The 20,731-nt window shown below is 40.2% G+C and overlaps 1 protein-coding gene across 11 annotated transcripts in view; it reads right to left on the bottom strand.

The window, feature by feature from the left end:
- Window positions 1–295: 295 nt before the first annotated feature.
- PLCB4 (phospholipase C beta 4) overlaps window positions 296–20,731 on the bottom strand; it is a 473,260-nt gene continuing 452,824 nt past the window's right edge. For all 11 annotated transcript variants that reach the window (XM_055543369.1, XM_055543377.1, XM_055543373.1 and 8 more), the window contains 8 exons: window positions 20,515–20,630; window positions 19,137–19,212; window positions 17,071–17,246; window positions 13,647–13,748; window positions 7,715–7,772; window positions 7,180–7,266; window positions 3,990–4,026; window positions 296–1,810 (listed from right to left, as the gene is read on the bottom strand). In XM_055543369.1, coding sequence (XP_055399344.1) covers window positions 1,722–1,810; window positions 3,990–4,026; window positions 7,180–7,266; window positions 7,715–7,772; window positions 13,647–13,748; window positions 17,071–17,246; window positions 19,137–19,212; window positions 20,515–20,630 — 741 coding nt within the window. In that variant the 3' untranslated portion in view covers window positions 296–1,721. The remainder of the gene's footprint in view (window positions 1,811–3,989; window positions 4,027–7,179; window positions 7,267–7,714; window positions 7,773–13,646; window positions 13,749–17,070; window positions 17,247–19,136; window positions 19,213–20,514; window positions 20,631–20,731) is intronic.

The raw sequence follows: 20,731 nt of genomic DNA, 5'->3' as shown, positions 1-20,731 counted from the left end.
ATGAGATGTTAGTATGGAAAAATATGTACTCAAACTCTACTGTCTTACAAATAAGGAAATCTGTAACCAGAGAATTTCAAAAGAAGCCAGTTCAAATGATGTGAGAAAAAGGAAAAACAAGTACTTTACATTGGGAGGCAACCAGTCAAACAGTCTTTTTATGTCAGGAGAAAAATGTGCTGGGGGCAAGCATAAACCCCCCTCTAAGAACAACGAAGAGATTATTTAGGAAACAGAAAAAGTACACGGGAAGGCATCCTGAGGAGCAAACACTCTGACAGGTGTTGGATGTGTTTTCATTTTTTTATTAGAGAAGTTGGAAGTTTAATTTCAATATTGATGGTAACATAATTCTCTGTTTTACTCAGAGGAACACACAGAATCAATCTGTACAAGCATATACAACAATCTGGTTGGTGGTTGGTGCCCTAAATCAGTGATCTGATTAGTTCTCAAGTGCGGTTTCCATGCGCTCCTCTGGGCATTGGGGCACAGCTCCATCCCAGGAGGGACTTTTCCATGCACTCTCTGCAACGCAACTACAGCAGGCTTAACGACCATGCAGATTAACACTGTAGCAAATTGTTTTGATATTTAACAGACATAAAAAGGTTATTTCCTGATATGAAATTCTGAAAATCTGCATAAATATTTTTTGTGTAAAATTAAATTAGTTATGTATTTTTTTTTGAAACTAGAACTTGAAGTATCAAGAATGCCCACATAGTTCATATACACATATATATAGACTTTTTCATTATGCTAAAAGTCTTGAGAGTCAAATTATATTCTGTGCCATACAGTTACTTCACCAGTATTTATTTGCATTAGGTTAACTGTGTACGGATTAGTCATGATTGGTGCTTGTGTATCATGCAAACATGGTTCTAGTATTCCTGGTCACTAATCTTGTCATGTGGCAATACGTAACATGATTTTGCTCTCTGACAGTGTGAATTAGGAGCATAAATACTTTTTACATGGTCACATTTACAAACGGTTGCCAATAACCACTTCACAATCTTCACGGTGTTAAGAGTGAGCTGTAGTAATCTAGGGTCAGCAGAAGCAATTCCTAGGAAGCAATGTCAGATGTCAGCTTCTTAAACGTGCCTGAGAGTTCTCCTTGTGAGCACAGTGGGTTTTGGCACAAGGACACAGTTCTATTTTTCTGTTGTTCTAACCATTTCCATGACTGTTACAGGAAATTAGCTTCGCATGGCATGGTGGAGACATGGCACTTACTGATGAGGTAACTCAGATGTAGAAAAATTCCCCCCAGTTATTTGTCTAGCAGATCACCACTGCTGCTAATAAATCTGTAGACAGTTTCCCTCCCCCCTACCCCAGTGCATGTGCTTGCTATTACATGGCTAATGCACTACTTTTGCTGCTGCTCAAACATGTCTTAATGCATCACAAAGCAGAGTTTTTAACACCAAGCTCATTTACTTGTGATGATATTTTCTAGCAAACATGTTGAAGTGGTATGATCAACAGGTAAACTCTGACTTACTGGAGCCGCAATTTGGGGGGATTTGTAACTACTTTTGGTTGGCCAAGGAAATTTAGTGTTCAGAATGTTTAAGAGAACTCAGTCTCTGTGGTTTCAGGTGACCCTTTGTCTACATGAAAAAGAAACGCAGAAGACATCAGCTTTCTTCCATGGAATCTGTGTTCGGAAGCTGGGGAGTGCTCTTTGATGCGGTGGTTCTGTGGTTTCAGTTTGCGTCCTGGAGTTTCACACAACTGTTGCTGGTCTGCGGTCCATCTCGGCTTCCAATTTCACCATCTGCTGCATCTCCTTCGCCTGTAACATCAGAAACAAGGCCTTACATGTTGAAATCCTCTCCTGAAGACATGCAGCAAAACCCCACCTCTCTTTTCCCTTGAATTTGATGCTTGTCACTATGTCCTGGCTACATAAAAGTGTGGTCCACAGACCAGCAGCATCGGCATTGCCTGGGATCTTGTGAGAAATGCAGAATCTTGGACTCCACCCCCGCCCTACTGACCCAGAGTCTGCATTTTAGTAAGATCCCCAGGGAATTTTTATGCATGTTAAAGTCTGAGAAGGAATGGTCCACACAGTACCAGGAAAACAACTGGAAAACAAGCCACACCTGTCACTTTGTAGCTTACGTCCTTTCTGTTTGATTTAGTTTCCACAGACTGACATGCCTTGACTGTGCATAGATAATTTGATCACTTTTAGAATAAGCATTGCTTATGTACAATTTATTCCCCATATAGCCTGAAATTTAATTAAAAGTGACTGTCTAAGAATCTCACGGGTGGGAAAGTTTGAGTGGAAGCCTATCACATTGGTTTGGTTGGAGTATGCTGCGGGCAGACCGTTACATGCATATGTAGGGTTCCTGGAAGGCTACTGTCCAAAAAAATCTCTTTATAGGCTCTCACTTCTCTGGAGCAATTCAGCTTTTACAGTCCATGCCAGGAAGTAAGCTACAGTGAATTAAACCTCATGAATTAAGGCTGTCAAGAAGACAACCAGCTCATTTGAGAGGTGGAAAGGTGTCTGATGGGGATAGGTTCTGGTGACAAATCACTGCCTGGCGATATAGGGAAAAAGCAATTGGTTCATTTTAAGCTTTACTTTCCAACCATGTGCTTTTTTCCGAACCCAAAGCATGTATCTTTTGGAAAAAAAATAAAGCATTCCTGTCCTCTTTCAGTGACACATCACTTTGAAATAAAGGACATTTTAAAATGGAAACATGGATATATAAAGATATAACTTGGAGGAGGACCCTGATGAGCTCCGATGTTACTATTCGTGTCGACTTAGGTATTCCAACTAAATGGAAGGTCAGTGGGAGGATTTAGTCAACTCTGCAGATCATACTATGAGCATCAAAATGTACCAAATGAAGTTCTGCTACGAAATTAGTTTAACCCACAGACCACAGAGTGATCTCCTTCTTATTGTTATTTTTAGACTGTGGCTTTAAATTCCATTTTGGTGAGGATGGATATAAAAACACCAAAGATAGTAACTTTCTGCTCACATTTTGGATGAATGGCTCCCACTCCCCAGATTTTTTTTTAATGCCTGAAACATACTAATGCTCTAATAGAAAAATGAGGAAATGGAAAAAATACACGAACATGAAACTATGACACAAACAGTATTTATAAGAGATGACAGTGAAATATTATCAGCACTGGAAGTGAAATATTTTATATTCAGTAAATAGTAATAAAGGATTCCCTCTGCTTCTTTCCCTCTAGCATTAAGGACAATATCGAACATGTTTTAGAGAGAAGGATCATATTAACAGTACAGGAGGATTCCAAGAGCCAGGTTCTCATATGAGCAGAGTGACCATTCATGCTCACTTCTCAGGACGGTTCCAATTCATGCCTATGGTCCTGGCTATTATGAACAACGTCCCCTTTCACTTTCAAAGCTATTCTGTTTGAATGATAAATTATATGGTCACTGTATTTATAAGGGGTGATTAGGTTCCCTGGCAGACTGGTTCTAACAGAAAGCATGACAACAGTCATTGTACAATGATGCTGTATAATGTGTTTGCATGCAGACCATAACTCTCTGTTACTAAAAACCACCAATCAACTTTTACTGGGTGCTTTAAAAATTAATGGCAGTCATATTAATGTTTGTGAAAGATCTGACTCTATGACCCAGTTTCAGCTGTGATTGGTCCAAAGGACCACCGTATATCACTTTTTCCAGTGACTGGGTATGTCTTCATCAGCATGAGATTCCTAGGTCTGCAACTGGAAAGGATGCTAAAATGCCATCAGAAATAATTCTCTCAAGACGCTGGGCATTTCAGTTTGAATTGTACATCAGAAATCCAAGCATCAAATAGTCAAACTTTTCAATCAAACCCTTGCAATCTTAGCTAGTCAAGAGCAGATGTGAATCGTCAAAGCAGCGAGAATACGAGCGCAGTTGAGCAGGAAGGCAATATCTTGCTTATCAGAATTTTCAGTCCTACCTTGCGTTTGGGACACTGCGTGACAGGATTTCAAAAGCTGTTTGTACAAAAATAGTAATGTCAAAATTGAGTCATACATACAAAACAAAGAAAATAAATGAATACTGAAGTGAATTTGAAAAATGAATGCAAAACCATATACAGAAAAGCAAAAGGCTAAGGATAAAACATGTATAGAACCATCAGCGACAAACTTACCCCAGGTTGATCTCAACAAAAACAAAAGAACAAAAGCGACCAATGCCTCTCAGCCCAGACTGCAGCTCTCCCGTGGGGTGAGACCCTCACCTCTCCTTATTAAATGACAGGACTGATGACAAAACCAACTTTTAAAACTTGAGTATGACAGTAATGGAGCATTTCATGTTTGAAATGGTGCATGTCAAGACAGATGAGCTCGTGTATGGCTGGGAGGTCTATGGGAAATAGGAGGGGAAAAAATCCCCATCCTTCGGAGTTTTAAATGAATACTTGCCAACAAAGCAGGCAAAGCCATTAGAAAGGACATAGGAGGTTAGGATCCACAATCAGGACCCAGATAGGTTGAAACTTGAGTTGTTTCTTCCAGTGCCCTTAACACTGTCTAAATAATGAAGTAGATGATTCCAGGCTTTGCTTTGGGGCAACCAGGAAAATTTATAGGATAATGGTTATAGGAAAGCAGTAAGAAACTTTCAAGGGAGATATTATTACAGAATGTTAAAATTAATTTATTTTTGGCTTAGAAATGAACAACAAAAAAAGTCTTGGGGTTTAATAGTAGTTTGGGAGATTGTTATACAAGTTTGGGATTATCTGGAGACAGGACACTGTTTCGGGTCAATGAAATTTTGAATTGAGTTGCTTCAGTCATGTCTGACTCTGTGACCCCATGGACTGTGACCCCATGGCTCCTCTGTCATGGGATTCTCCAGGCAAAAATACTGGAGTGGGTTGCCATGCCCTTCTCCAGGGGATCTTCCTGACCCAGGGATCAAACCTGGGTCTCCTACATCTCAGGCAGATTCTTAACCACTCAGCCACCAAATAGGTTATAGGGGGAGCTCTCCAAATGGTTCCAGACCTCGCCTAATGTGAGAGAAGAAATAGAGCTGCAGCATCTTCTGCACTGCGCCAAGACAGTGTTGAACCACACTTGGTAACTGAATTGAGAGGTGTTCAATCTGTAAATTCCCCCCTCCAAAAGTACACTAGAAAATATCTGGGATTGAATTTGTTACAGAATGGGCCATATTTGTAAAGCAAAGCTTAACACAGAAATTCAAGTCCAAATTCCACACTTGCTGGAAGCATCAATATACCTTGAATTTCTTTTCATGGAATCTCATTACCTCTTCACCAAATCTCAAGCCTTCTTACATTCTTTCCTAAGGTTCTATGACTCAAAGTATCAGGTGTGGGTGGTAGGCATGACCTGTGACCCCTTGAAAGGCATTATATGAATTTCAGAAACAAGAAGTCACTATCCTCCCAATAAGATCCAATCAATACTGTTGTCATTAATCCATTATTTCAGTGCAAAAACTCTGGTGTGCTTTGAGTTACACATGTATTAGGATAAAAGGCCAAAGTGATTTTTAAATTGTGTACTTTAGCTCTGAAACTAAAAACACTAGCTATTCTCTAGCTCTGATACATACCACTATTGTAATGATGAGCAATTTTTAGCACATTTCTATCCTTTAGTCAAACTTGTTGCTAAGCAACACAGTGATTTCTAAGTAGTTTCTTAATTTAGTTAACTGACACAGAGCTGCATCTTACCTTCATTGTGCCTTCTTTAAGGCATCCTTATCCCCACCCAGTACCGAGTCACTGAAGTGGATTCTAATGTTTTGGAAATAGTGGCTATTCCCTTATCCATTCCCCTCACCCTCCAGAAACACTTTCTGAGAAATGGCTTTGAGAGCAAAAAAAGTTAGGTAACTTGTACTAGAAGGTGCTGTATCTAGGGACTGGTCAAATGAGTGGGACCTGTTGGACAATACACACTTATTGTCCGCCTTGGAGATCTGTGGACTATTCATGACTAGAAGCATTTAGCTGGAAAAGAAATGGGAAATATAACTTAGAAGAATGCTGATGAATAAAACTTCTATCAACCAAAAAGTAAAGGATATGAAACCAGAAGTTGGATTTATTTGTTACTCCATTGCAATACAAAAAAAAAACAAAAAACAAAAAAACAACAAACCCTGATTTTATCATTTTATTTTACTTTCTCAAAGGTACTTTTTAGTCTAATTTCCACTTAAGTTTTCTTCAGTGGAAGCCATTTACTCTTAAAAAAAAAATACCTTAAATAGGATTACTTTATATGTGAAAGGGAACAGGAAAGAATAATGCAGTACAAGTACGGGTTTCGGCAGAACCTCTTTACAGCTTCTAGATTGGAGTAAATTACCTAGAAATAATAACTTCAAAGCAACTACACCTGAAGAGGTGTATTTGGACTGAGACAGACTGAAATTTTAACTGCTACTGAGGGTCATCGTGCCATAGAAGCTAGAGGTATTTCCATCCAATTGAAATGAGACTGTGGATGGCCAGTGGGCTGTAGCTCAACTATCTGAACTCCGCTTGAGGCAAATACACATTCATCTTGATGTTGGTATATGCCTGACAGCTACTGAATAGTTGGGTTTTGGAGACCTCTTTTTATTTGTGTATATTTTAATTTAGTGTTTAACACTAAGAGTATGGTATCCACTCACATTCAGTGGTATGTAGAATTATGGTAGTTTATGCATTTAGGTTTGACTTGTGAGTTGAGAAGGTTTTATAATTTCATTTTTAGACTGAGGTTGAAAACAGGTGGTTTCTCATTAAATACAATATCACTTGTCTCTAGGGTACAAGTGATATAACTTCACATAAAAATGGAGAAGTAACTTATAATCTGTTTTCTCCTCCTCTCAGGAATGTCCTTTTTAAAATCCCCATCATCTAATCAAATTTTGATTCTTTTTTTCTCCACAGCCACATTCCTCTCCTACTTCAAAAAAAGTACTTTCTGTTCTTGTTGGAAGAAAAGGGGAAAGTACAGTAATGGCATCAAATTTTTCTAGCCGCCTTTCTATGCCACTATGCAGGCTACTGGCTTTAGCAGAAGGGTGACTGTGGGCCATGGCATTTGCCTCCTGAAGCTGGTTGGCTGCCTACATCTTTTTATGCCTTTTAAGTGAAATACCTGCTCATTCTGTTTCTCTAGGAATTCGAGGTGCTCAAGCTGGACTTTTTTCAACTGATCCATTTCTTTGGACTGCTTCATGGCGAGCTGCAAAGCAAAACAAACACTTCTGATCAACTTTGGGTTGTAACCTTAAAACTTATCGATGAGGGTTGGTAGTTTGCAGTTTAAGAGAAGGATATAAAAATAATAAAAAAAAAAAAAAAAAAAAGAAGAAAGAAAATAGCCTGAAAACTGGGAGAATTTAAACCCCATAATTTTTACTGGTAAGATAGTTGCTGCCAAAATCTTAGAAAAGAAAAGAGTATTTGTGCATGATTAAAATTTGGCTTCATTTTCTGTATAAAATGGTACTGAATAATTACCTTAAAGATTTTAGTGAAAGATTAACTTTCAGGGAGAAGAGAAGAGAAGCTAGAATATTTAGCATACAGAAAAATCAAATTAAGCAAATTAGCTAGAAGTCTGAAATCTAAGCATGAGTTACTATTTAGTTTTTTCAAAGGAAAAGTGCTAAGAAAATTATGATACTTACTCGCTTTCTTTCTTCCAGAAACTTTTTAGTGTTGCTGCTATTTAACTCCCTGACTCTCCTAAAAGCAAAGGTACAAACAACAGTTGGTATGTCACTGGATGGAATTAATTGATATTAAGTAAGAAAAAGTCATATTTCATTTAATTATTTGGATGAGATTATACTTCCTTTTCCTAATTTTTTGAGGAATTTTGAAATATACAATGTACAGAGAAAAAGACACAAAACATCTGTGTATCCATCACTCAGACTAGTCAATATTAATATGTTTTACCACCCTTGTCTCATATTTTTAAAGGAAATAAAAGTGTTGCAAATATAAACAAAGCCCCCTTTGCATTTTTCTGGACTCCATTTCCCCTCTTTCTCTCTCTTCAGAGGTAACTACTTTCTGAATTTTGGTGTTCCCATCAATCAAGATAGGCGGAAGAAACATCAACAGCCTCAGATATGCAGATGATACCACTCTAATGGCAAAGCAAAGAGGAACTAAAGAGCCTCTTGATGAGGGTGAAGGAGGAGAGTGAAAGAGCTGGCTTAAAGCTATACATTAAAAAAACTAAGATCATGGCATCCAGCCCATTACTTCATGGCAAATAGAAGGGGGAACAGTGGAAACTGACAGATTTCCTCTTCTTGGGCTCTAAAATCACTAACTTTGGTGACTGCAGCCAAGAAATCAGAAGATAGTAGATTGCTTCTTGGCAGGAAAGCTATGACAAACCTAGATGATGTGTTGAAAAGCAGAGACAATACTCTGCTGACAAAGGTCTGTTTAGTCAAGGCTATGGTCTTCCCAGGGGTAAGTTACGGTTGTGAGAGCTGGACTGTAAAGAAGGCAGAACACCAAAGAATTGATGCCTTCTAACTGTGTGCTGGAGAAGATTCCTTGGACAGCAAGGAGATCAAATCAGTCATCACCGACTCGACGGACATGAGTTTGAGTGAACTCCGGGAGTTGGTGATGAACAGGGAGGCCTGGTGTGCTGCGATTCATGGGGTCACAAAGAGTCAGACATGACTGAGTGACTGAATTGAACTGAACTGAACCATTGGATACAGAGTTATAATAAAGAAGTATGTAGAGTTGAAATAAGAAAATGAAATTAAATATTTTATGGTTATTAATAACTCATAATTTAAGACAATTTGTCCTCAACTGGACTGAAAGACACTTTGCAACATATTTGAAAAAAATAGGATAAAGAGCTATTTAACAATTAGTATATTTTCAGGTTGATTTCTACATTCAACTTTTAACAGTCTAAAACAGTTTACCAAGGATTTTATCATGGCATCAATATTTTATGTTTATGAGCAAAGTGGATGATGTCCTTTCCATGTATACAAGGCCATTAAACAAAGTTCCTTTTCTGAGGATGATGTCCAGAGGATGGTACTTCATTGGAAATGACATTCAGTTGTGGATGTGTCTGGTGGTGAAAGTAAAGCCTGATGCTATAAAGAACAATATTTCATAGGAACCTAGAATGTTAGGTCCATGAATGGAGGTAAATTGGACATGGTCAAGCAGGATATGGCAAGACTGAACATGTTAGGAATCAGTGAACTAAAATGACGGGAATGGGTGAATTTAATTCAGATGGCCATTACATCTACTACTGTGGACAAGAATCCCTTAGGAGAAATGGAGTAGCCCTCACAGTCAATAAGAGACTGAAATGCAGTACGTGTGTGCAATCTCAAAATGACAGAATAAACTCAGTTCATTTTCAAGGCAAATCATTCAATGTCATGGTAATCCAAGTCTATGCCCCAATCACTAATGCTGAAGAAGCTGAAGTTGACCAATTCCAGGAAGACCTACAAGACTTTCTGGAACTCACACACACACACACACACACACACACACACACACACAGATGTCCTTTTCATCATAGGGGACGGAAATGCAAAAATAGGAACTCAAGAGATACCAGGAGTAACAGGCAAGTTTGGCCTTGGAGTATAAAATGAAGCAGGGCAAAGGCTAACAGAATTTGGTCAAGAGAACACACTGGTCATAGCAAATACCCCTTTTCAACAATGCAGGCAATGACTCTACACATGGACATCACCAAATGATCAATACCAAAATCAGATTGATTATATTCTTTGCAGCCAAACATGGAGAACCTCTATACAGTCAGCAAAAACAAGACCTGGCGCTGACTGTGGCCCAGATTATGAGCTCCTTGTTGCAAAATACAGGCTTAAATTGAAGAAAGGAGGAAAAACCACTAGGCCATTCAGGTATGAAAGTGAAAGTCAAAGTCACTCAGTCGTGTCTGACTCTTTGCGACCCCATGGACTATACAGTCCATGGAATTCTCTAGGCCAGAATACTGGAGCGCGTAGCCTTTCCCTTCTCCAGGGGATCTTCCTAACCCAGGGATTGAACTCAGGTCTCCCACATTGCAGGCAGATTCTTGACCAGCTGAGCCACAAGGGAAGCCCAAGAATACTGGAGCAGGTAGCCTATCCCTTCTCCAGAGGATGTTCCCGACCCGGGAACTGAACCAGGGTCTCATGCAGTGGAGGTGGATTCTTTACCAATTGAGTTATCAGGGAAGCCAAAATGAGTCAGCCAGTCAGTGATACATACATACATATATATATATTTCCTCCATTTTGGACTTCCTTCCCATTCAGGCCACCACATTGCATTAAGCACAGTTCACTTTGCTATATGGTTGCTTGCTTAGTTGCTCAGTCACATGCGACTCTTGCAATGCTTTGAACTATAGCCTTCTAGGAACCGAACCAAGGTCTCCTGCATTGCAGGTTGATTCTTTACCAACTGAGTATTCAGGTGTTTCTAAATCAAATCCCTTATGATTGTACAGTGGAGGTGATGAATAGATTCAAGGGATTCGATCTGGTAGACAGAGTGCTTGAAGAACTATGGACAGAAGTTCATAACACTGTACAGAAGAAAATGACAAAACACCATCCCCCAAAATAAGAAATGCAAGAAGGCAAAGTGGTTGTCTGAGGAGTCTTTACAAATAGCTGAGGAAAGAAGAGAAGTGAAAGGCAAGGGAGAAAGGGAAAGACATACTCAACTGAATGCAGAGTTCCAGAAATAGCAAGGAGAGTTAAGAAGGCCTTCTTAAATGAACAATGCAAAGAAATAGAGAAAAACAACAGAACGGGAAAGACTAGAGATCTCTTCAAGAAAACTGGAGATACCAAGGGAACATTTCATGCAAAGATGGGCACAATAAAGGACAGAAATGGTATGGACCTAACAGAAGCAGAAGATACTAAGAACAGGTGGCAACAATACACAGAGGAACTGTACAGAAAAGGTCTTAATGACCCAGATAACCATGATGGTGTGATCAGTCAGCTAGAGCCAGATACCTGCAGCGTGAAGTCAAGTGGGCCTTGGGAAGATTTACTACGAACAAAGCTAGTGGAGGTGACGGAATTCTAGCTGAACTATTTCAAATCCTAAAGATGCTGTTAAAGTGCTGCACTCAATATGCCAGCAAATTTGGAAAACTCAGCAGTGGCCATAAGACTGGAAAAGATCATTTTTCATTCCAATCCCAAAGAAGTGCAATGTCGAAGAATGTTCAAACTACTGCACGGTTGCACTTATTTCACATGCTAGCAAGGTAATGCTCAAATTCCTTCAAGCTAGGCTTCAGCAATATGTGAACTGAGAACTTCCAGATGTACAAGCTGGTTTTAGAAAAGGCAGAGGAACTGGAGATCAAATTTCCAACATTTCTTGGATCATAGAGAAAGCAAGAGAATTCCAGAAAAAGATCTACTTCTGCTTATGCTAAAGCCTTTGACTGTGTGGATAACGGCAAACTGTAGAAAATTCTTCAAGAGATGGGAATACTGGACCACCTTACCCGCCTCCTGAGAAACCAGTATGTGGATCAAGAAGCAACAGCTAGAACCAGACATGGAAGAACTGATTGGTTCAAAATTGGTAAAGGAGTACATCAAGGCTGTATATTGTCACCCTGCTTATTTAACTTCTATGCAGAGTACACCATGCTAAATGCCAGGGTGAATGAATCATAAGCTGGAATCAAGATTGCTGGGAGAAATACCAACACCCTAAGATATGTAGATGATAACACTCAAATGGCAGAAAATGATGAGCAACTAAAGAGCCTCTTGACAAGGGTGAAAGAGAAGAGTGAAAAAGCTGACTTAAAACTCAACATTCAACAAACGAAGATCATGGTATCTGGTCCCATCACTTCATGGCAAATAGAAGGGGAAAAAAGTAGAAGCAGTGACAGGTTTTTCTTGCACTCCAAATTCATTGAGGATGGTGATTTTAGCCATAAAGTTAAAATATACTTGCTCCTTGGAAGGAAATCTATGACAAACATGGATAGCATATTAAAAAGCAGAGATATCACTTTGCTGACAAAGGTCTGTATAGTCAAAGCTGTGGTTTTTCCAGTAGTGATGTGTGGATGTGAGAGCTGGATCATAAAGAAGGCTGAGTGTCAAAGAACCGATGCTTTCAAATTTGGTGCTGGAGAAGACTCATGAGAGTCTTTTGGACTACAAGGAGATCAAACCAGTCAACCCTATAGGAAATCAACCCTGCATATTATTTGGAAGGACTGGTGCTGAAGCTTAAGTGCCAATTCTTTGGCCACATGATGCAAGACCTGACTCATTGGAAAGACTCATTGGAAAATGGGAATGATTTAAGTCAAAAGGAGCACCGGAGGATGAGATGGTTAGATAGCATCATCAACTTCATGGACACGAATTTGAGCAAAATTGGGGAGATAGTGAAGGACAGGGGAAGCTGGTATGCTGCATTCCATGGGGTTGCAAACAGTCAGATATCAGTTAGTGACTGAACAATAACAAGATAACTAAGCCAATATGATGCACTGAATAAATTGAGTAATAATCTCCTTAAAGAGAAACAAATGACACTCCATGTTTATTGGGAAATTTCTTGTCCAAAGTGTTGAAAAGGTGATTTCTTTCCAGGTCAAATTTCTGTGGAATTCCAATCCCACTGCTGGCCTGTTAATTCCAAACCATATTTAATCCACAAAGCTTCAGCATAAAAATGCACCAGATGGTGATACGCTTTATATTCTGTAAACTTGCAACGCGGGAAGTGCACTGGGCATCGAGTGCTGCTAACTGCCTCTCTGGGGCCCATGACCAGCGATGCCTCTTAGGTCCCCTTTACCAGCTTGGCTAAAGCACTCGCACCTTGGCTCTTCTCTGGACGTCACACAAACCTCTCCCAACTCTATGTGGCCAAGGACTGATTAACACAGACGTACAAGAGTCACGTGCCCAAGGCTCAAAGGAGCAGATCATGGTCGTTTACACTCCAGAGCTGGGGTCAGGCTGCAGAGGAACTCTAGCTGAGATCCTAGCCTTGCTTAGCCCCTACTCTGGCCCCCTCCTGCTTCCTCCTCTCTGCCCTGCTGAAGATCCTTTCCTCAGCAAATCACATGACCCATAGTCCTATCTTGGTCTTTGTTTCTAGAAAACCCATTCTTAGACAAGGACAAACCAAAAAACCCGTGGGAGGTGATTTGAGATGATCCCTAGTGTCAAGGTCAGTACAAGGCCTATAGACTGCAAACACATTCAGGATGGGCTTAACACCTGAGCAAATGAGATGCTTTCAGGCTGACCTAAGCATCATGTGGGAAGGATATTTTGCCATAATTTAAACAGTTTTGTTTATGCCAGATTTTATACAATTATGGCAATGAGCACACACATATTGAATGTAAATATGTTTTACTAGTGGTAGTAAACAATCGAAGATATTTCATAGCAACAATAATATATCTTTCCAGCAGTTATAACAGCAGGATTCTAGGCGAGCACTCACAGGTTTTTTAATATCTCAAACCTGAGTGTGTGTGTACACTGGAGTCAGTATTATATTCTTACAGTGAGCATTCCAACTCACCTTTCCCGTTCTGCTTTATTCTTGATGGATTTATCTTGGCTAATGGCTTTGCTATTTTCCATAGAAATCTTAGCTTGGTGTGCTCGCATCTCTTTGCTTTCCCTGTGTATTAAAATAAAAACAAAACCATGAAGTGATCATTTTGTAATGCACAGACATCGAATCATTATGCTGTACACCAGGAACTCACACAGTCTTCTAGGTCAATTATACTTAAATAAAAAAACAAAGAAAACCAACCAAACAATCTCATAAAAAAAGAGATCAGATTTGTGGTTTCCAGAGGCAGGGTTGAGGGGAAGGGAAATTGGATGAAGGAGGTCAAAAAGTACAAACTTCCTGTTTAGTCACTAAGTTGTATCCTGACTCTTTGTGACCCCATGGACTGTAGCCCACTAGGATCCTCTGTCCATGGGATTTCCTAAGCAAGACTATTGGAATGGGTGCCATTTCCTTCTCCAGGGGATCTTCCTGACCCAGAGATTGAACTCACTTCTGCTTGGCAGGTAGATTCTCTACCACTGAGCCACCTGGAACAAACTTCCAGTTATATGATAAATAAGTACTAGGGATGTAATGTACAACATGACTAAGATGTATGTTATATAAACATGAAAGTTGTAAATCCTACAAGTTCTCATTATGAGGAAAAATATTTTTCCGTTTATTTTGTATCTGTATGAGATGATGGAAGTTCACAAAACTTATTGTACTCATTTCATGATATACGTAGGTAGGCCAAAGCAGTATGCTGTGCAGCTTACATTATACAGTGCTGTATATCCATTATACCTCAGTAAACCTGTAAGGGGCAAAAAGACACCAGGGGAATGGAGAGTGAGTGTTCAGTGGGTAGAGTTTCAGTTGGGGAAGATGATAAAGTTCTGGAGCTGGGTGGTAGTGACTGATGGTTACAACAGTGTGAATACACCTTATGCTACACACTTACAAACAGTTGACATAGTAAATTTTGCGTTGTGGATTTTTAACTTTAATTAAAAATATAAACAAAAAACAAATTTCATATGTAACAAGAGGACTGGGTTCACTTTTTGTCTCATTATTGAGATCATGAAGTTGTCTTGCATTCTGTGAGAAGGCGGGCAGGAGCCCCGGGCCACAAGCATGCTTCTCCTGGGGGCGCGGGGCACTCGCTGTGGAGTGTGAGTGCTGGGCTGGGAAGAGGAGGCGCGAGGCGTGCCGAACGTAACCCCAACCACACGATGAGCCTATACAGCTGCCCAGAGTAGGACACTGTCGTTAAGTCATCCACATGCCAGATGCATTCTGAATAAATAAAAGCTACAAATCCCAAGTTATATACAAATATCTCAGGCAATCACGTTTACAAGCCTATCTCCAATAAGACAAATGGGAATAGTGAGTACTGCATGAGAATAATGAAAGAATACACAGGGACAACCGCTTACAGTCAGGAAAACACAAGGATTTTCCAGCTTTGTCCCATGTTTTTTGGGGGGCTCAGATTGCTTGGAAGAGGAAGGATGTTCTAACACTCACAAACGACTGTCTTGCGTTCTGACAGCCCAGGGGTGTGAAGGGGACAGATGGTTTCAAATAAACACAGGAAACGGGGGGGCTGAGGGAGCTTACAGGTGACTGATCACCGAGTGTGAATGGGCGTGTGTACCACAAAACTCCTCTCTTTGGACTACTGATGAGCACAAATGCACACCACTTAGAATCTGAAAATGAAAGTATTAACAAAGAATCTTGTCTGGAATCTATGGTGATCTCCTTGGAGCACTGCCTGGAAATGGGCAGGTTAAGTGGTGTTTGTACTTTGTGGAAAATGATGGATAAAACTGAAACAGAGAGGTCTCCAGTCAGAGGACTTAGGGACACAGAAGCTGGATATGCACAGAAACTCCTGGGCCTGAGAAACTGGCTCTCAGAATTTTTCATACCTTGTTATTAAATGGACCATCTCTTCATTCATTCATTCAACAAGCACTTATCAGTAACCAAGTAATGTTGCCAAATGTTAGGAAGGCAAGAATTTTTTAACCTAGAACCGCTGTGATGGTAACAAAGAAACACGACCACAGGATACTTAACAGGAAGCTTCAGCGCCGCTGCTGCTTTGAAAAATGCTCCTGCCATGGATCCATTTTTTAGGGTAAATTAGTAATAAGGTTATGGTTCCTTCAAATGACTTCCGAAGTCATGCAAGAATTCATTTACTTTTTTTTCTTTTGGACAATGCCTGCTGTTTGGGATAATTTTTTCTCCTTTATTCAACTACAATAAAAGATTAGAAGAGAGTACCTTATTCTTCAAAGTATCTTCGAATAAGGGTGGACATCGAAAATCTGATATTGTAGAAATGGTCAAAGGGAAGATGATGAACCGACCTTTCTGTGTACTAAATCAAGAGATTTCTAAGGGGAAAAAGGCACTTTTAATCCTATACAAATAAACAGAATACTTTAAAATGGATATGGTATAGTACTTGAGCCCACAAGAAACTCGGTATGGCATATATACCTCATTTAGTTGGCTCATGAGAGAATCAGAAACTATGGCAAAAATACTTCACGTTCTTACGGTTGTGTATTACACCATAATGAAGTTTGGAATCTGGGAATGTGCCTACATAATTCATTTCAGAAGTTTAAAGGTTTATTTTTTTTTTTTTTTGGATTTGTTTGTAAAATGCTTCTGTGTTATACTTTCTGGTGTGTATCAACACACTGCCACTGCAGCACACAATCGGCCCTAAAGAAGACGGACAAGCTGCAACCAAGCTGCGATGAAAAGACATCACTGACATCAACAGTCTTCTGCCTGGGGAAAAAGTCCAGCTCACCATCTGCAGTGTCTTTAATATGATACTCAGTGTGCTGAAATGGGGAGAGGCAAAAATAAACAGATACTTTTTGCTATTTCTTGGTCAGACCTGCCTTTCTAAAATTTATAGACACCCTGACAATGGAAAGGAAGGTATCTCTGAGCCATCAGAACCAACCATTCTAGGAGTTCAACTGCTTGGTCTTTATCTCCTTCTGTGTCTTTTCTTCCTAAGAGGTTCCAGATCATTTCTTAAAAGTCAAATCTGGCCCTATCATCTTGTGAAGCCTCCAGAACCACTCAGAGGCAGCAGAGTGTGTGATAATTTTTAACTGTATTGTATGCTACTTGTAATGTAACTTAATTGGTTGTAGGAGTATGATATCTTGCCACCACTTGGAAGCATTTTGATGGTCGAGACCATTCCTTATAGTTCATCTTGCCACATCAGCTCTATGACAGAGTATACAAAAAAGCTCAATGTTAAACGTGAAGTTGATTTTCCTTACTACCCTGACACTTGTGCATGTACACACACACACACACACACACACACACACACACACACTAGTCATTTTAAAAACGGAGTTTCCTCTGGAGCTAAGTTGCCCACCTGTCATGGGACAGTTTCAGCTGCTGGGTCTGCTGCTCGTGGGCGCTGATCAGGAGCTTTCTGAGCAGCTCGCACTGCTGGCTGAGGTGCAGGTCCCGGATCTCCTGCTCCTCTGCACTGTGGGTGTTGATCATGTCTGACCACTCCTTTGTGTGCTGTGCCACAATCTCCTTGACCTGCGTGGGGAAAAGGGGTGGTGCCACCTGGAATTCTCACAAGCAGGGAGGAACTAAAAGCACAATATTAACCATGCATTTCAGATCACCCTCATTGCTTTACTTGGTCAATCAGTAGACACCTATAGAACCTGTAAAAATATGTACTAACCAACAGGAACTAGGAAGTCATCACTTTTTAAAACAGGGCAATCATTTTGGCCCTAGATATTTAACCATGACCCATTTCACTGCCTAAGTTGCCGACACGCTGGTTTGTCTGGTCCTTGGGCTCCTTTACTGATTCGATGAGAATTCTCTTCATCTCTTCATGCTTTTCCAGCTTCACTTCCACAAGGTCACAGGTCTGAATAGAGAGCTGTATGTTCTCTTATTCCTGGGTCATGACTTATTGTGTCATCTTAGCAAACGCTGGGGTAGACAGTCTTCCCTGCAGAGAGTAGCTGTGCTCTTCGCACTGTGGGTTTTACGGCTCATCAAGTGCTAGAGTCTCTCTCTCCAGCTCGTTGAGTCTGGCTGACCTGTGACTTGCTTTAGCCTGTAAGACTGTAGCAAATGTGATGCAAACAGAAGCTGTGCAAGTGCTTATCCTTTCTCTATTCTTGGAACTCTGAGAAGCCTGTGCTAGCCTGCTGGAGAGTGAGAGGTCATACAGTTAAAAACCACCAGCAGCCAGCTTCCTACCAGAGACCTCAGAGATGCCACCACTCCCAGCCGACGGCTGACACACCCAAGTCCAGCCGGAATCAGTAGAGCTGTCCAGGGGCATATAGTCTGAGTTCTAACCCACTGAACTGTCAGTTAATACATGGTAGTTGGAAATGGCAAAACTCCAGTGTTCTTGCCTGGAGAATCCCAGGGACAGGGGAGCCTGGTGGGCTGCCGTCTATGGGGTCACACAGAGTCGGACACGACTGAAGCAACTTAGCAGCAGCAGTTGTCTTAAGCCACTAAATTTTGGGGTGGTGTTTCATTCAGCAAAAGCAAATGATACAGTAACCAAGGTTTCTACTTTTGTATTTACACAAAGTGTCTAAAAATGATGGAGTATCACATAGTCATTAATTCTCAAACATTCTAGTTAAGAGGAGGAAAAAAGAGAGTAGCGAACAGCTCTCAAAAATATACAGCTTTAGACTCTTTAGACCTCTTTAGGCTGCAAGGCAGAACAGACACAAATACACAGCTCCCCGGAGAACTTCCGTTTGGAACGCCTGGCTGGCCCAGGTGGGTGGCAGCGTCGCTCGCTGGATGATGGAGCTTCAGGTAGACGGAGGACACTGGCTGGTTTGACCAAAGCTATAGTTGGAAACCTTGTCTTTAACAGTTCTTTTTCTTTTATAACTATTATCATAAGATATTTATGTTCTTGACTGCAACGTGGTGCTCGGTTCTTCAAGACGTCTGTAATCACAGTTCATGTCCCCTAAACGCCTATTTTCTTGTGTTCTGGGGGGGAAACATGAGTGATTAGGTTCATCTCCTAGAATCTTAGCTCTGGAATTTTCCTCATCCCTAAACTTCCACAGCAAAGTTAGAATGGAAAATTAAATTATTGAATAAAAAATAAATATTGAAATAAGAGTTACTGAACCCTCCGGATGGGTGGTTTTCTGTCATACGTTCAATGTCACCTCTATAAGGAAGTAATTCTATCTTCTATACAACATTTCCTTTTAATTAATTTATTGTTTTCCTGATGCCTCTGAGCAGACGACATAGACATTGGGAGTATATGTCTAAAATGAAGGAAAGGTGTTCCACGAAATGCCTCTTCTCTAACCCAGTGGGCCCAGACCAGCCCCAGGGTACTGTTATTTCTGATTAAAACTGGGTGCAGCTTCAAAACAAATTACCAAGTTGTTGCTGTAAAAATAGGCATTTTCTTACCTTAGATTTGTGATCTGATGTCAGTGTCTGAATTTTAATTTCTGTTTCTTTCTTCATTTCAAGACAATTACTTCCCCTGAAAATGGAAAACCGCAAATGCATGCCAAGCATGAGATATCTTCCTGCTCCCAGAGGCCTTTGCTCCAAAGCCTTCTGATGAAGACAATTAGTTCATCACACTTGGGACGCCACGACTCACTGGGCAATCTCAGTTCTTCTAGTAATAGATGCACACCTTACAAAATATCTGTATCGTGATTACTGAATTCAACCACTACACAAACAGCCATTTCAGACCTGACAATTATTTCATTGTAAAGGATTTGTTGTCAGTTTCCATTTTGGTTCCTGCTGTTCTTCAAGCTATTTTTCATTTATTCAATAATATACTATTTAGGATGAGAACTGAAAAACAGGACTTCAGCCTTGAAGTGAATTTCCAATTCTTCTACTTTGGTTGTAAAGCCAGATTTTTGTCTTTGACACATGCCAGCAAGGGAGAAAAATAGCATTTCTTGGCACTACGGGGTAATTTTTGCTTCTTACTCCATTGTGAGTAGGAAATATATACTAGGCAATTGCCCAGAAAGCATTACTGCCTATTTCAGCAATTATTTTTTCCTTTTGGAATATCCGCATCATTGCTGAAACCAGAGCAGGCCCTGAGCATCTGTCTTCAGCATGTGTGTTCTGATTTATTATAGCCTAAGTCAGAATGCTTCATCGTGTTATTAATGGAGAGTGCCTCTGAGAGACACATTCTAAACATCCAACTGATCACTTCTCCATGGCTGGCACTGCGTGTGTTTTTCCCTACTCTGTTATTCAGTTAGCTTGCAACATCACAGAAACTCTTTGAAAGAGTTTATCTAGAATTCAGCTACACAGAAACATCTCCCTAGCTGAATTCTAGATAAACTCTTTCAAAGTAAATGCAATGGCAGGTTTTATTCAACAGTTTTAGCTGTTGGCATAAGCTAAAGATTCTTGAAATATTAAACAACAAAACTGGATTTTTCCCCCTTGAGTACATCAACCTTATTATTTATTACCTGGTGATGCAAAATGCTTTCTGGAATTTCCCAACTTTGTCTTTCCTTCTCTCCCCATTAACCTTAAAGGTACTTACATGGAAAACTCATGAAAGACACAGTTATTATTTTATTAACCAACACCTGTAGAACTTGAACAAAGCTCCTCTTTCCACTTCAGTCACTCCCTTTAGCTTAGTAAGTCTCTTATTTTCTGAAATCATTTTTAATGATGAAAACACAGTTAAGACTAAGTTCTTCCTTGGCCTAAACAGGCAGCTAAACTGTGGGAAAAGACAAAACATAAAAAGGCAAAAATGCTCCAGAAGGAAATCAACAGCCTTTACCCTTTCTTCTTCATTGCCTTCTCTAGGATTTTCTCATGAGTCAATTTCTCCTTGTCGTACTGTGCCACAATCTTGTCAACTTGAGTGCAATGGAGTTTCTGCATGGTACTGTGCTCCTGCAGAAGAATTTGTAGTTACAAGTCAGACTTGCAGTGAGGCTGATAAACTTTAGTCCACGTTGGGCTGGCATAATTTTCACCAGTACCTGTGGAGTCTC

This window comes from Bubalus kerabau, chromosome 13 (genome assembly GCF_029407905.1).
Source record: "Bubalus kerabau isolate K-KA32 ecotype Philippines breed swamp buffalo chromosome 13, PCC_UOA_SB_1v2, whole genome shotgun sequence".
In the NCBI taxonomy this organism is placed as follows: Eukaryota; Metazoa; Chordata; class Mammalia; order Artiodactyla; family Bovidae; genus Bubalus; species Bubalus kerabau.
The sequence above is the reverse complement of the archived record's forward strand: the minus strand, read 5'-3'. Positions and strand labels throughout refer to the sequence as shown.